The following is a 16,973-nucleotide window of genomic DNA, read 5'->3' as shown; positions in this document are numbered from 1 at the left end:
GGTCCTTTAATTGGAAAGTTCTTCCAGGAAATTTGGGAAAAAACCTACAATCTCCGTTTGAGGGCTGCTAATCCACCTTCAGTTGAAAATTCCTTTAAAAAAAGATTCATCAGGTCACAGACGGAATTTAAACTTCTGCCTTTCCAATCTAATGTCCATATCAATGCCCTTTAGATAAGGAGGAATCTTCTAAGCAACGAATCGAAGACTGTGCCGGAGATATAGAATACTAGAGACGTAAGGATACAGCATTCTCAACACATGTTATTCCTTAACTATTTCGTATGATGTTCCATCAGAAAGCCATCAAGTGCTTTTGGAGTGCGTTTGAAATATACCGTTCCTGCGGATATCTTACCAGACTCTGTGCACTTGAATATGAATATTAGCATCGATTTAACTGAATACTTCCATGCTATGACCCACCTACTGCACGAACAGAAACACTCAAGCAGCAGAAGCAACAACAACACACACACTTGGAATGCGATGAGGCATTATTGAACTTGAAAAACCAGAGCGTGTATGGTGGATATGTAAAGTATGTATTTATCTTGCATAGTCTACAGTTAATACCCTTTTTACTGGAACATAGAAACTCTGGATGGCTTTTCCATTACGACCGCTATATTTTTATGTGATTTAGTTGTCTGAGATCTCTTTATACGAATCTTCATTAGGAATATCTTGTAGTTAGTATCCAAGTAGTTTTAGCCTAAACCTCTAATGGCCTAGGGTGGCTTTTTGTTATCTTATGGTTTGTGATTGAGATGCAATTAAATCGGCATCATCTCTCTGCTCTCAAAAAGATAAGCTTTATCATTTTGTACTGATACTGATTTTTTTAGTTTATAATCTGAACGTAATGTTATTATATTTTGTCTTAATATATTTTAACATAATTCCTTATATATTAGTTGTTTATGCGTGTTTTAGTTAAATCTTTTATTTCTATATACTGTTATTAGGCGTTTTTATTTATATTTTACACGTGATTTATGTGGCTATTTCAGTTCATATTTGCATTAAGGTAAATTCCAAGGTATCGTATTGTTTTTTCGGCTGAGGGCGGATTCTGGTTATTATGAATTCAATGTGAACTGGCTAGTCATTGGGTTTCTGAACATCGTTGATTTTCTTATCAGGTTTACGTGGATGGTGAGCAAGCCAGTGGATAGTTAATGTATGAATAATGCTTATTCCTCTGAAAAAAGATGATTCAGCCCAAGCAAATAGGCAATACGCCATCACTCTGCATACAGATGGTGAAATGGATAGGGCAGAACGGTTCCAATAGAATTTCGCAGGTTACTGATAACTTTTTTCGCCAGCTAACCTGACTGTGTGTGTGTATGTGTGTGTATTTTTTTCCCCGTTTTCCTCCCAGTAGTAACCCTACCAGGAGGTAATTTATTCCTACATGCTCCATTGCATTACAATGCTTATATTACACGTACCTTACAAGTACTGATTAACATTTATATTTATATTTTTGTATCAATATTCATATTTACATTTATATGTTTATATATACATATATTAAAACTATATAATTCACAAAATATCAGTGATTATGTTAGATCACAAGGACTGGAAGTTGATTTTATTGGCAAATTTCATTAATTCTAAGTAATACTTTTCGATAAGTCTCTATTTTGACACTTGCCACTTGTGTCCGGAAGTGCTGACGTGTTTTATTAAGGGCATCTGGATGGAGTCCAGTAGCTGACAGTCGTAGAGTCATTGAAGGTGTGGACTACAAATGATGGCGATTCCAGGATATGGAATCTGTGTAAGTAGTGTCTTAGTTTTTCCATGTCCCGTTAGTAGCATGGTTAAACCTGGAGAAATGGCGTGTCTTTTCAGTCGGAGTCTGCTTCTGATGCTTGGCAAGAATTCTTTTGTTGTTGATCGGTTTTTTGATGTTTTCCATTCTTCTCTCCACAAGTTTAGGGTTTTCTCTTCTGCAAGTGTTTTTATAGCAGATTTTGAGTACTTTTGGTAACTTGTTTCTTGCCGTTCGTTCCTTGCTGCTTCTGTAGCCAGCTGATCCGCTCTCTCGTTTCCTGCTACTCCAGTATGCGCGCTTACCCGACAGAACTTGATTTCCCATCCCTCTAGAGTGAAAATCTGAACCATATTTCTTGTCTGTTCTATTAATGCCATATGGTTGTTCTGGTTTTTTTGCCGTCTATAGTGCTTTTAGTATCACTGTAAATTGTTGCTGTCTTTTGATGAGAGGTGTTGAGTTCTAATTCCCGGAGATATGTGAGTGATTAAACTATAGCAAGTTGTTCTGTTTGGTTGTTGGAGCTGAGAGGATGCAGCCAAGAGCAGCGTTCTTGTATAATGGGCACTCGTTGGAATGGATAGATTTTGTGTGTGTGTGTGTGTGTGTGTGTGTGTGTGTGTGTGTGTGTGTGTGTGTGTGTGTGTGTGTGTGTGTGTGTGTGAGAGAGAGAGAGAGAGAGAGAGAGAGAGAGAGATCTGTTTCCTGCTTTGAAAGTAATTTTCAAATCACGTGTGTAGAGGTCCATCTATTCCAACATGTCTTAACCAATAAAGTTTCATGTATCAGCGTGTCGAATTCTTTCGATAAAGACATCCACGACCATTTTGTTTTACTCTAATACCGCGTTAATTAGGTCTGTAAAATTCTTCAGGAGAGATATTTTGTTACCTCTCTTACAGAAAGTGTACTGCGTTTTTGTAACTATATGAAAAAGAAATTTTTCAGGATTTCAGGCCTCTGATAAGCAGAGCAGTGTTCTCACATCCGAGCATGAAATTCATTTCTCATCTAAAGACATTCGCAAATGTTCATATCGAAGGTGGGGGGGGGGGTCTTATCCCATGGATTGGAGAGCGGGTATGCTATCCATTTGGCTAACTTGGAAGGAAATAGATGTTATTTAGTCTGTTTGATGAACAATATTAATTTTAGTGGTACATTGCCGTCTTCTTTTCAATGGGGTTTAAAGTCTTTGTCTTTTGCTGTGGTAGCTTATTTAGGTCTTCTGAGCTAGCTTTTGATTTGGTTGGCTTTCAGTTTTGGTGACTTTCCGGAATATTTTTTTTTTATTGCTGACTCATCAAAACTGGTAATTTTATTCTGGTTTTACTTTCTTGCCTGTATAGGAGATTCTAATAGAATAGTATTGAATACTCAGACTGAAACACTGGCGTATTATTTTTGGTGATTGTCTTTTTCCTTCTGTTGAATTTTATGATGTTGTCTATTGTGAACTTTCAGGAGGGAACAATGGCAATCTTTTTTTTTTTTTTGAATTTTTAGAATAGCCAATTTACCGAATTGATGCCGTTTGGCTACAGAGACATGCCGATAGCGTGATCTTAAAAACTATCTCAGATTTTCTATAAGTTTCGTTTCTGGAAGAATACCTTTGATACAATTTTGCTTATAGTGTTGCTGATTTAACAGTTGGTAATGAAATTTTAATGAATTAAGTTCTTGGCATTGATCAATCTCTTTTTCTTTGAATATTGTGCCTGTCAACACGCTCGAAATCATTTAACTTATTCTGAACAAGAATAATTAAGCACTCTTTTATGTTCGGTTTACTAATATTCAATTTAAGGAATTCAGAACAGGAGAGTCATCTGTCTTCTTGATTTATTAAGCACTTCCTTCAGTTTGTCTCTTGTAAAACGTTCTGGAGTGTTAATTTATCCAATTCTGTCAAATAGAACGCGAAAGAATGATGGTTGCATTTTCCCCCCATCTGTAGTAAACGCATTTCCATTTATAGGTTTCGAAGGCGTGCCCTACATCGTTGCTGTTGGGGTACACGCGTTATTTTTATTTTCCGTATTTTGTTGAGAATAGTTTTGGTAAGACGGAGCCTCGTTGTCTGATCTTTCTTTTTATTTCTTTTTCTCTTTCAATTTTCATCTGCATATATTACTGCTGATTCTGTCCCACATATATGATTTTAATGTATTAACATAGATATCATTTATTCCTTTATATCTTAAATACACCTCGGAATTATCTTTACTGCTGAAGAGAAAAAAACTTTGGAGTGCTAATTTTGCCAAAGTAATCCGACAGGTCTCTCACGTTTTCAGTCTATCTGAAGCCATTCAGGCAGATACCGACGTGCAACTTCACACCGTAATCCTACCTAAAAACTTCGAATTTTCCGACCTTTGGCCTCTGGGACACAACGAATTCCTTCCTCAAGATCTGCACTGTGTCTGGAACAACAGGCTCTACTTACGTTTTGAACAGAATAGTTACAAAAAAAATCCCTTGCCAAATTGCTAAAAACAGCAATAAACCTCCTCACTCCCCCAACCAGACTATAAACACATCATATTCGTACTCTACATTAAAAATGTACAGCAGATAAACTGACTTTGTTCCTGAAAACAACACAAAATCAGAACAGTTTACAAACCTCTAGAAAAAAAGCCTCCACTTTCTTAAGGTAAATTGAGGATTTTCAAGATCCTCTGTTCTTCTTAGGTGTCTACAGTATCCCCTGTCAGTATGATCGAGTACGCTGGATAGACAGGACAGACTACCATAGTACGAAAAGAACATAAAAATATATTCGATATATTCTTTAAGAGATATTTGAGCCATGAGAGGTTTCTTCAATTAACACGAGAAAATGTTTTTTTTTTGTAAGTTCTGTTCAAAACGTGTAAGCCTGTTGTTCCAGATACAGTGCAGGTCCTGAGGAAGAAATTCGCTGTGTCCTGGAGGTTAACGTTTTGCCTGGAAAACCTTGTCTTGAAAACTCGAAGTTTCTATGCAGTAAAAATGTTTCCCTGATTTGCTTTCATGTTGAATCTCTCTTCACAAATATTCTTCTACAGGATGCACTCCATCTGCTTTCACAAGTATTTCCACAGAATATAGTGAAACTATTCGACTTTCTTATGTATCCTGGATATTTTATTTATCAGAATAAAGTTTATAGTCTGGTGAAGGAACTGCAATTGAATGGTCCACTCTCCCCACAGTTGCCAACTTTTATTTAGAACATTTAGAAGACATCGTTTTCTCCTCCATACACCCTCAGCCTTCATTTTGGGTTTGTTATAGAGACGTTTTTGCTATATGGCCTCATAATGAAGACACATCGTCCACTCTTTTTTATTGAAAACAAGCAACCTACATCGACGAATTAAATTTAGTATGAAAATAGAAAAAGACAACGAATTATACTTCTTAGATATTCCGCTCTCCCTGCTCACCATCAGGTGCATTCATTACTTCCATTTATCGAAAGCTTACGTTCACTGGACGATACATTCATCAACAATAAGCTCACTATCCCTCACAGAAAACCGTAATTATAAAAACACTATTGCGACTCGCTCATACTATTTGATTTACACCTCAAATGTTACAGCAGAAACTCTTAAACATCAAAGGATATATGGAACTCAATGGCTTCTCAGAAAGGATCATGCAACAGCTTTAATTCCTATAATCCTGGCTCAAATGATAAAAGAGTTCCAATTCCTTACATTTCTGGCATCTCAGAGCCCACTTCCAGAACTCTTAATAAATACAGTTTAGTGGCTACTTTTTTTCTTATCAACAAATTATCAGAATGGTTTCCATCTTCAAAACATAAAGCTACCAAATTCCTTGTGACTGTTGTCGTTCTTACTTTGGACAAACTGGACACTCTATGGAAAAGAGAATACAAGAACACCAATCCTACATTAGCAACAATAAATCTGAAAAATCTGGCTTGGCACAACACGGAATAGATATCGACCACAACTCTCCTATGGTCTGAAACACGCTTTCTTCATCGGTGTCGGTACGAATTTGAACACTTGTTTAAAGAAAGGGATGAGGCTTTACTTCACAGTCTGAACTTAAATCGAAACGAACGACTGCAGCGCCCCCCCTCTCTCTATCTATCTAAGATATGAGAAAGTCTTAATCACACATCCATAATTATTTTTAATAGATCTAATGAATTATCAATATTACAATATTTTCTCAGTTATATCAGGTGGTAGAGTAAGCGCTATTCTTCTTTGGCAACACGTTCCGATTGTCGCACCTCTTACTTTTGTCAATCGATGCGTTGTTCGCATTCTACTTTGTAATTAACTATTGTCACTGACGATGGTCTGTAATATTCACACTGACGATGGTCTGTAATATTCACACTGAAACATATGGTCTTAAATGAATTATATTCGATATGGCCAAGCGAAACAAAAGCTGCTTTGCTCAACAGGCATTCGATGAAGACCATTTAATCAGGTGGAAAACTGATATACAGATTCCAGTTTAAATCAGAAAAACTATCCCTGGAAACGACTCATGTGCTATAGAACCCAGTGAACTGCAACAGAAATGATGGTTTAATACATTTTAATACATACATTTTGATGCACCGCCCACCAGCAATAATCACAGAACATCACTGCAGAGAGAGAGCCACTGTTGCCCTCCATACACGTAACTGTTCTTGTTATTGAGGTTATTTATATCTTAGGCTTTGCTGAGTATATATCTTTTAAATTACCTTTGTTAATACTCGCTTGCGCTAGCGAAACGTCCGGTTATAAATGTTTAGTTTATCATGTAAATTATGTATTTCATTCCTGTTTCTAAGTAGTTTTAATTTCAACATGAATCACGACAACTATGGAAATCTGAATAATAAACTATATATGTTATAAAGCTTCTAGCATTTTACATAAGTCTATTGAATCAAAACCTTATTCATGATATATGAATATGGCTTGGAAAATTAGTTGGTATATTACATTCTTTAGGTTCTTTTATTCGTTATCTGATTTCAGACTTGTAGATGATCTAAGTTGAGAATAATGTTTGCCTGCCTCTTCTCTTTGTTAATGGGAATTTGATGGTCTTTATTTGGTATCTATAATTTCTATAAAAACTTATAAAGGACTGGGACAAGAGTTATGCCTATAATTTCTTATATTAGTTTCCAATTTTTAGAGGTTTTACCTTTTGAAACACTCTATTTACATAAGCAAGAAATCCCTCTTTTTTTCAATATGTCTATCAGCATATCCCCAGATGGCGCTTTCCTGGAAGGAATACTAATAAAAATTAAATTAATTTCTATTTAATTCTTGGTACAATTTATCTATAATTTCTAACATTTTTCTGTTTGTAATGAGGCATCATAAAAGTCTTCCTGAAAGAGATCTGCAGTATCAAGAGTTTCTTTTCTTCATGCTGTTGTTATTTTTTGTGCTGTTCTTATCGTTTTTATTTTCGCTTATCTTTTTCCTTATTATTATAATTACGGCTATTATAGCCTGTTTTTGTTTAGGAGTGTCCCTGATTTTAAATACATTGTCTATTATTACTCAAAAAAGGGGTATATATATATATATATATTTTAGGGCATTATGGGTGAGTATAGAAGGCAATTATAGCAGAATAAAAGAGGTGGAAACATTTGTACATACCTTGTTTTGATTCTAGGATGTCTTCCAATTTCACGATCCTGCTGAAGGTTGTTTATAACGAGGGGGGAGGAAGGGAGCGTGGGGGGGTGTTTTGACTCGGAAAAAATCAATTTGGAAACCCCGGGTTATGTATTAATAATATATATAAAAATGTAAAACACAATAATATATATAAATATATATATATTATTGTGTTTAGGGGCGCATTTTTTGGGGGGGGGGGAGAGAACGGGAAGGGTTTACTTATGGGGAAACTGGAGCAGGGGTGAGCGTTAACGGGGTGTGGACCATTTTGGTCGACTGACCATCATCGGAACATTTTCGGAATTGTTTATTTTAGCGTTTCATTTTTAACGATGTTCATAATTTTTAGATTTCTTTTTTCAATATATTCTATTAGTATTTCTCCTCTTTTATTTATAGTATCTCATCTATACCATTCTCATCAAAATATTAAAATATATTTACCATTTTATAAAAGATGATGTATTTGGTTATAAACATGTTCCATTTCTGGTAGGTAGAACTTATAAGTATATGGTAAAACTTTTATTTCGTCTTATTCTGGTTTCTCAGATTATTTTTGTATGAATTTTACATCTCGTAATTCATTTATTTTATCATTAATAGAAATCAAAATCCAGCGCCATGTTTTCTTTTGTCTTGTCTTCCACCACATGTTATTAGCAGATGCCATTTCTTAGCTCATATTTCCCCACCCCCCCAATTATATTCCATTTAATATCTTCGAACTATTTATCCAGATTTATAATCTGTCGACTCCGATAAGGCTATCCACATTGTATTATATATTCCGTATAGTCTTTTTGACAGTCTGCTATTGTCAGATTCAGATGGTTTGTTCATATATGTTTATATATATTTATTTAATAATTTATTAGTTTACATTTAGAGACTGTAAACTTTCTTCATTTGTTTTATGGTCACCCATGGTATATCCAGCTGTTTTTTTTTTTTTCTGAGAAATTTCATTTCTGATGTTTCAATCCATTTTTCATTCTTTTTATCAGTTTCTGCATTATGTCTTTTCTACAGATATTTTCATTATTCAGCATTATGCCTCCCATTTCTGCCAGATCTACAGGAACTCGAATTACGGCTATTATAGCCTGTTTTTGTCAGCTGCTCAACATCCCTTTACAGTCGAAAAGAATACTCACCGCACCTGAGTGTGTAATATTCATCCAAGCTTGATTTGCTTCCTCAGCCTTAAGTAAAAGGCTGGTTAAATTCCACTAATTCGATCCCTACCCAAGGGCCTATGAGTTGTGGAAATACTTTCTGAAAACGAATGCTGTGTCGAACAAAGCGGCCTTTTGCAGCTGCCCAATTTTTGATCCATCTAACTCAAGTGCTTCTAGATGTTTTTTCAGTGTTTGGGGGATGGCGCCTAAAACACCTATTATTATGGGAACAACTTTCGTTTTCTTTTGCCAGATTCATTCAACTTCGAACTGCAACTCGCGATACTTTGTAATTTTTTAGTTTCTTTGTCGTCAATCCGACTATCTCCTGGTACTAATATTTCGATAAACTTAACACCCTTGTTTTCACTTTTTTCAACCACTGTGATATCGGGTGTATTACATTCCAAGCTTCTGTCAGTCTGGATTTTGAAATCCCAAAGTATTTTAGCTTTTTCATTCTCAATCACTTTTTGGTTAACTTTATGCTTCCAATAATCTTTAGATACTTTATACCCGTACACTTTACATAAATGCTAGTGAATTATCTTAGCTACATTATCGTGAAGAAACGGTAGACCACATTATAAATGGTCTACCGTTTCTTCCTTCTCTTTGCACAATCTGCATTTACTGTGTTCTTGAATTTGTTGTATTTTTCCTTCGTAACGTTGGTTTTAATGGCCTGTTCTTGTGATGCAAAAATACCGACTCTGTTTCTTTCTTTAGTGCTCCATTTCTCAACCACTACCAGATCAAGTTGCTGTCAACGCTGTCCTCTATGTGGTGAAGGTAGTTTCCATGCAATGCCTTATTTTTCCATCTTTCAGTTCTCAGTTTTACTTGGTTAGTCTTTTACTCTAATTTTGCCTCTATGAGTTTAAATAAACCCTCTTTCCTTACCTTAATTAGACATTTTCCCGTTGTTTGCTGCAGGTAATCATTCAGATTTCGTTTTTCTTCTTCAATAACTTCCTTTACTTGTAATAATCCTCTGCCTCCTTTTTTGCGTGATAGGTAGAGCCTATCAATGTCACTACTAGGATTGAATGCATAGTGTATTGTCATTAATTTTCGAGTTTTTCGGTCTAAATTCTCTAACTCTAGCTGGGTCCATTGCTGAATATCTCAGAATAGGTATGGTGTTAATTGCTTTTATCAAATTTCTGGCATTAACCATTAACTTAAGTAGTTTTCTTAGCCGCCTTATGTATTCTGCTCCAGTTTTTTCTTTGATCTAATTGTGCAGAATTTCTGATGCTTCTAAAATTCCCAAATATTTGTAGCTATCTTCGAATTTAATTACCTTAGTTTTTTCGCCATTGAGCTGCTAGATTTCGTCAAGGTTCTTCAACTTTTCCTCTTGTTATTCCAGCAATTGCGCATTTGTCTAAGCCAAAATCCATTGATATATCTTGACTGAATATGTGCACAGTATTAATCAATTTATATCACCTTTTATACATCGTCCATGTATAAAAGGCGATATATATCTTTGCATTTTTTGCGCACTTTGGTAACCATAAGCAGTTTTATTTAAAATTCTAGTTAAGGGGACCTGTGACAAGATAAACAATAAAGGAGATAATGAATCTCCTTGAAAAATACCCCTTTTTATGTTTACCTCCCCAATTTCTTCTCTATTCAGAACTAAAGTTGTTTTACAATTTTTCATGCTGGTTTGCAAGAATTTTTGTACGTTTTCGCTGATACCGAATAGTTCTGTGCATTTTAAAATCCAACTATGAGCAGTGAATCAAACGCTTTTTTATAATCTATCCAAGCAATACGAAGGCTGGTTTTTCTACGTTTGCAATTTATCAAAATCATTTTATCAATCAGCAATTGGTCTTTCGTGCCTCTCGAGCTTTTGATGCTACCGTTTTGCTCAATTGCTAAAAAATGCTTTTAGATAGCTGTATATTTTGTCAGCTAGTATGTCTGTGAGTAGCTTAAAAGGTTTTGGCAGGCAGGTTATTGGTAGGAGGTTTTCTGGTTTTGGACCTTTTTCTTTATCTTTTATAATCAAAAACCTCTTTGCTTTGTCCTTTTAAAACATCGTTAAATTGGTTAGAAAGTCTTTCGTGTAAGCCTTTCAGATATTTCAACTAGTAGTCATGTAATTTATCCTTCCCGGGTGTTGACCAATTTTTTATCCTTTAAGCTTATTTTTGAACCATTTCAGTTGTTGTTTTTAGTTATCACTGTGCCTCTTAGGGTTGTACCATTGGGTTTGCTAAAATTTAAGTGTATTTTCTTTGTCTGTAGTATTTATATATTATTTTTTCTTTAAAATGTTCACTCCTGCAGCTATCAGTTTTCTTGTAAAATTGGTGCTGATTCGTGCGAAACATAGAATTTTGCTTGTACTGATTTTAGCTGCTACTGCAACTATTTTTTTGCTTCAGTTGCTCTAATGCCTCATCAATAGGTCATGTTCCAATATTATACCTCTTTATGAGGTTACTTCGGGTTTTCGGGTTTTTCAGCTTCTTTATCCTTAAGGTTTTTCATATTGCTCACGTCTGCTCTAAGTTTAAGAATTTTATCTCCAGTCGATGCTTCCACTTTGGTTTCTGAGCCTTACTGCTTTTGGGTTCAATAATGTTATGGCCTAATTCAGATGTTACTACCTAGGCTATTGAGTACATGAGTTGATTCGTTTGTCCAATAGTTCCAGTAGGGATAGCCCTTGCAGCTTTATTGGCTTCTTGTAGAAGTTCCTTCAGCTATTGTTGAGGAACTTGCCTCAATGCTGGAAGTTGTTCATTTGCTCGATAATTTTTGTTGTGAGTTCTTGTTCCTTCGCTGATAGATTCCTTTCAACTGTTTCTATATTTTCAACATTTTCAGCATTTTGCACGTTGAATCTGGTTCTGGTTATATATATATATATATATATATATATATATATATATATATATATATACACACACACACACACACACACACCTAAACCTCTTTTTTTACGCGATAGATACGTTCCTAAAAGTTACGCGTAAATAGAATTCGCGTAAAAAGAACTACTGACTCCATAGAAAAAGTGAAGATTGGTCCAAACCTGAAATATAAGCAAAATAATGAAAAAAATAAACATTAAATTCTTTAGGATCATAAGATTTTTATTTACATTTCACGGAGAACACACATACATATAATGCATTTTAGTAACTTAAAAAAAACATATTCTTTTCAGTTGTTTGCTAAGGATTCTATAAAACAAATATGTTATTCGCTATCAGTTTCTGATAGCGAATCTGATCAGTCTCACGAAAACAAAAGCTTTCGTGAGACTGTAATATCACCAGAACTATTAGATATGGTATTATCGTCATCAACTTGTGGAATTCTTCTTGTCATGTCTTGAACAAAAGTACCACTGGTTGTTTCAGTAGTTTTAGGCATGAACTCAGTTATTAATCGCTGTGCTGATGCTTTAGATAAGTCGCGATATAATTCTCTCAATGAAGACATTAACAACTTAAGCTCATATGAAAACTTCCCAGAACATTTCTTCATTTGGATCATGTCGGGCAAAATAATTGCCTAAATTACTGGCCAGTTTAAGACCTTCTTTAATTATATCAGCAGTGAAAGTAGAATTATCTTGATCATTATCATTAACTTCTTCGCTTTCAGGAGTCTCAGAAACAATCTCCACTATTTCGTCTTCGCTAAGAGGTTTATCAATTAACAATTCTTCGATAACTGCCGACGTAAGAATCCTTCTCCGCCAATTTCACATGCCAAACTTATAATATTGGGGAATTCTGCAGTATGATTGAAGGGAACAGGAGCACTCTCTTTAACACATGCGGGCCAAATAGCTTTTCAGCATGCGTTCATAGTTTCTGGTCTCAATTCAGATAACGATAATCGAACCTGATCAGTGCAATCCATAATTGAAAAATTTTTCCACACATCCATAACTGATAATGTTCCATCATCATTTAGCTTGTTCAAAACGTACTGAAATGTTCGTCTGACATAATATGTTTTAAAAGTCGCAATTATACCCTGATCTAGAGGTTGTAGCAATGATGTGGTATTGGGTGTTCTATGGCAGGATGACCGGGTGAATTATCAAGAATCAAAAGCACTTTAAATTCGAGACCCTTGTCATTCAAATAGCGTCTAACTTCTGGCACAAAATGTTTTGTAACCACTCAGTGAAAATATCAATGGTCAACCAAGCTTTTTTGTTGGCCATCCAATGATCTGGCAATTTTTGAAAATCTACGCCTTTCATTGGCCGTGGTCTTAATGATCGATTTATGAGCAGTGGTTTTAACATCCGATCTCCTAAAGCGTTCGAACAAAATAGGAGTGTTATGCGATCCTTTGCTGCTTTGTACCCACCAACCGTTTTTTGCAATTTTGATACATAACTTCTGTTTGGCATTCTTTTCCAGAAAAGGCCGGTTTCATCCATATTCCAAACCTGATCACGAGTGTAACCTCCATCTTCAATTATTTCAGCAAGTTTTTGTGGAAATGCTTTAGCAGCTGTTTCATCAGCAGAAGCCGTTTCACCTTTGATTTTTATATTATGAAGAGCATCTTTTAATAAACTTAGCCAGCCAACCATTGCTTGCATGAAATTCATATTTTTTCCTCGATGCAGCCAGATCGTATCTGGCTGCAGATTTTTAATCTGTTCATAAAATCTCAATGCTGATTGCTTGATGGAATTTCCGTCAACTGGCATTCGTTTTTGTACATTATCTTCTATCCACATCACTAAAGGCTTTTTCGGCCTTTTCTAGAACAACATTTCTTGTGTATGATGATAATCTCGCACTCGATTTCGTACCAGAACATACTGCTTTTCTAATAGCCTCTTCAGTTTTCTTTATAGATCTGACAGTTGATTCACGGACTCCAAAATGCTTATCCACAGCCGTCCCACCTTCCTCAATTTGAAGACGTTCTAAAATTTGAATTTTTATATCCAAGGAAACGGCTTTCCTTTTTTTTTTTTTTTTGGTTATCGGCAACATCGTGTGAGGGCTGGATTAAAATCTTCGGTTAATGAAATGAAAGTTTGAAAATTACATATAGCTTATCATTTATTATTTCTTGGCAAAATTATTAATTTTATAAAGCGATTTTTATTTTGATTTCACTTAAAAATGCAAATGCAAAAAATACGGTAACCGTGTTGTCTACTCAAACACCAAATTCAACCTGCAAAGAACTGCTTTTTTATGCGCAGTCAGTTATGCAATTCAAGGAATTCACAATAAATGAAATTCGTAAGAATTTAGAAATTTCTTCATTGAAACGAGAATGCAATTCTACAAAATTCTCAGAATTTTCTTGAATTACGGATTGTTTCCTAACTTAGACTTTAGGTTGGTCACGTAAAAGTGAATAAAAATCGCGTAGAAAAATTTATTTTTGATATTCCAATTCGAGTAACTCCAAATTCGCGTAAAACAAATTCGCATAAAAAGAGGTTTAGGTGTACTTGCACAACGTGCAGGCGCAAACTTGACTTAATTGTCTGTTTGCTTACTTGGGAAATGGAGTAAAACCAGGTTTAAAATAGCTTGGTATGTTTAACATATATTATACCCAAGGTAAAAAACTTTCTACATCTATCTCTCATCCTGAGATTTTTATTTAATAAGGTCAAATCACCTTATGGTAACTTGTTTTGGTAAAATACTTATAAGCTATGTATTACTTAACCTTAGTATTTCTAAGCCTGGTTCCCACTGATGAGACCTCAATAAAGGTCGAAACCGGTCTGGGTAGTGGTCCCCCTTGCCTTTAATGCAAAGCATCATTCATCTCCTAAAGGAGATGGGCTTTGCATTAAGGGTAAATATTAAGAATAGTGATCAGAGCTTATTCCACTTTTACCACGAGTTGCCTAGACTTATACTACTGACGGGTTACTTAGACTTGTACTACTTTACGGGTCACTTAGACTTGCACTACGTGCAGGCGCAAACTTGACTTAATTGTCTGTTTGCTTACTTGGGAAATGGAGTAAAACCAGGTTTAAAATAGCTTGGCATCTTTAACATATATTATACCCAAGGTAAAAAAAAAACTTCCTATATATATATATATATATATATATATATATATATTCTACGTAAAGTGCACAGTATAGTTAGCACTTGATTATCAAGAATATCGAGGTACTGAGCTGCTTTCATGGAACAATAGATAATGACTAGTGATCCAACTCCAAATCACTAAATTTTATTGTGGTAGCAAGCGTTCACCAGGCTGCCTCCGCATCGTGCCATAAGACTGGAACAGGTGAACCTTGATTCATCTCTCCAGAGTACTAGTTTCCACTGGTCAATTGTCCAGTTCAATGTCTTGTTCATTATTGTAATGTTCGGTTGATGTGTGCGCTGCTCTTCCGTGGAAACCCAGTAAGTAGAGTTATTTTTGTACAGTATTAGTGCTCACCGTGGTGATACTGGCGCTCTGGAACTCGTCCCAGATGTCCTGTGCCGACTGTAGCAGGTTTTTGTGTGTCACCCTTTTTAACGCCCTCCTGTCCCTGTCATTCATTTTTGGCTGCCGCCCTGAGTGTTTTCTTGCACTAGTGATGTCAAAATGTTTCCATCTGTTGATCACATCGCCAACCATTGATGTTGGATGCTTCAATAATTGGCAGCAGTGGCACGTGTGGACATGCTACCACTATGACTGTCCACGATGACACCTCTCTCGACGTCATTGAGTTCACATCGTGTTGCCATACCACCTGTATTCAACCGCTACGATGAAATATGTTTTCTTTTCCTTTCTTTTAGGCTTGCATATGTTTTCTACTATCTGTACACTGGTTTATATGTTATTAACAAGCCTGGAATGTTCTACAACTTCGAATAGCAGAGGTGTCCCGGACATTTGTGAAATTAATAATGATTTTTTTCCCATTGGAGGATCCCCCGGCAAATCTAATTTCTTCATATTCTCAGGAAACACATCCAATGCAATGAAGAAAGATCGAAGACCATCTGAACCTTTGTAAATGGCTAATTTTATAAATAAATAATTCAATCTGATTAAATTGATGTGGTTCGTATGCTAGCAGTCCCAAATGGAATTGTAAATAATAGAGTATTGAATAGAAAAGAAAAATAGCATTGGCATCACGAAATGAAACATCATAAACAAGAAAAAAAAGTATCTATCTGGAAATAAATTATTCCGGTCACTTATTCAATGAAAATTGGATTCGTCCATTTAATCTGAATGTGCTGTTGAAATTCCTATGCGATAACACAGAGTTACCATGGTTACCGTGTTTTATATTCTAGAGTTGACCAACATTTACGTGCTTTCATGTAAACAGTGTTGCTATGCTCTGACGGACTCTACTGAGGATAAACGAGGATCGAATACATAGTCGTCCACATATCTTCTTTACATCCAAGATGACTCGGTCTTACATCGATACAAAATATCTCACATCGGTGAATGTATAACTGCCTATTCTATCACTTGCAACAATATTCTTTTACAACAACAGCACAACTTTTTATCTAAGAGTGGGAACGACTAGGGCAAAACTGCATAGAAAACCATCAATCTCAGTATGGCGAAAAACGTATGCTTGATAGACCAATAGTTAATACTAAAAGTTCAATATAGTTTAAATTAATTTTCTTTTTGGTTTTTATTGCTAAACGAATTAACAAACACATTTCAAAAATCATGTTCATATTCCACAGTAATTTTTGTAGGTTCTTTTAAGGATAGATTTAATTTTAATTTTAAGGATGCATAGAGTGCCCATTTGGACAATGATGTAACATTGTCGTATGACTTTAATATTGCTAAAATTAAACTGTTAGGACAAAAACGAGATGACATTATATATTTATTTTGTCATAATTGTCCTTTTACAGATCGAGACCCACAAGTTAGATTTCAAAGAAAAAGCCGCTTCAAAGGTAGGGTCGATGGATAATATCAAGCACTCACCAGGTGGCGGTGCAGTCAAGATCAGATCTGATAAACTGAACTTCAAAGAACGAGCAGCTGCTAAAGTGGGGTCATTGTCTGGGTCTGAGAAAGGAAGCACTCATGGATCCGAGACACAGGTAGTGATTTTTGTAGAATGGATGTCTTTTATACCTTACAAGAATTGAGCAGTTATAATTGGAGGAAACGGGAAGATTACAAAGGGTTAGATGCTACCCTGATGCATGTCGATGCACTACTTCTCATAGGGGCATTTTTCTTTGATTTTTCTTCGTTATTTGGTACTTTCCCTGCGTTTGATATTTTTCACATCCTTAATGTGTCATTCAACCTTACTGTGTTGTACAAAATTCAGCTTCAAAG

At 35.4% G+C, this 16,973-nt stretch overlaps 1 protein-coding gene across 4 annotated transcripts in view; it reads left to right on the top strand.

Annotated features, from left to right (window-relative positions):
• Positions 1 to 16,973, top strand: part of LOC150093687 (uncharacterized) — a 90,458-nt gene that overhangs the window by 61,371 nt on the left and 12,114 nt on the right. For 2 of the 4 annotated variants that reach the window (XM_090413091.1, XM_090413090.1), the window contains one exon: positions 16,535 to 16,729. The exons of the other annotated variants lie outside the window; for them this stretch is intronic. In XM_090413091.1, the coding sequence (XP_090269217.1) occupies positions 16,535 to 16,729 (195 nt within the window). The remainder of the gene's footprint in view (positions 1 to 16,534; positions 16,730 to 16,973) is intronic. 4 annotated transcript variants of the gene reach the window in all.

This window comes from Typopeltis vanoorti, chromosome 23 (genome assembly GCF_054136105.1).
Source record: "Typopeltis vanoorti isolate ZY-2024b chromosome 23, IOZ_Tvanoo_1.0, whole genome shotgun sequence".
Classification (NCBI taxonomy): Eukaryota; Metazoa; Arthropoda; class Arachnida; order Uropygi; family Thelyphonidae; genus Typopeltis; species Typopeltis vanoorti.
Note: the sequence above shows the minus strand (reverse complement) of the source record. Positions and strands in the feature narration are given on the sequence as shown.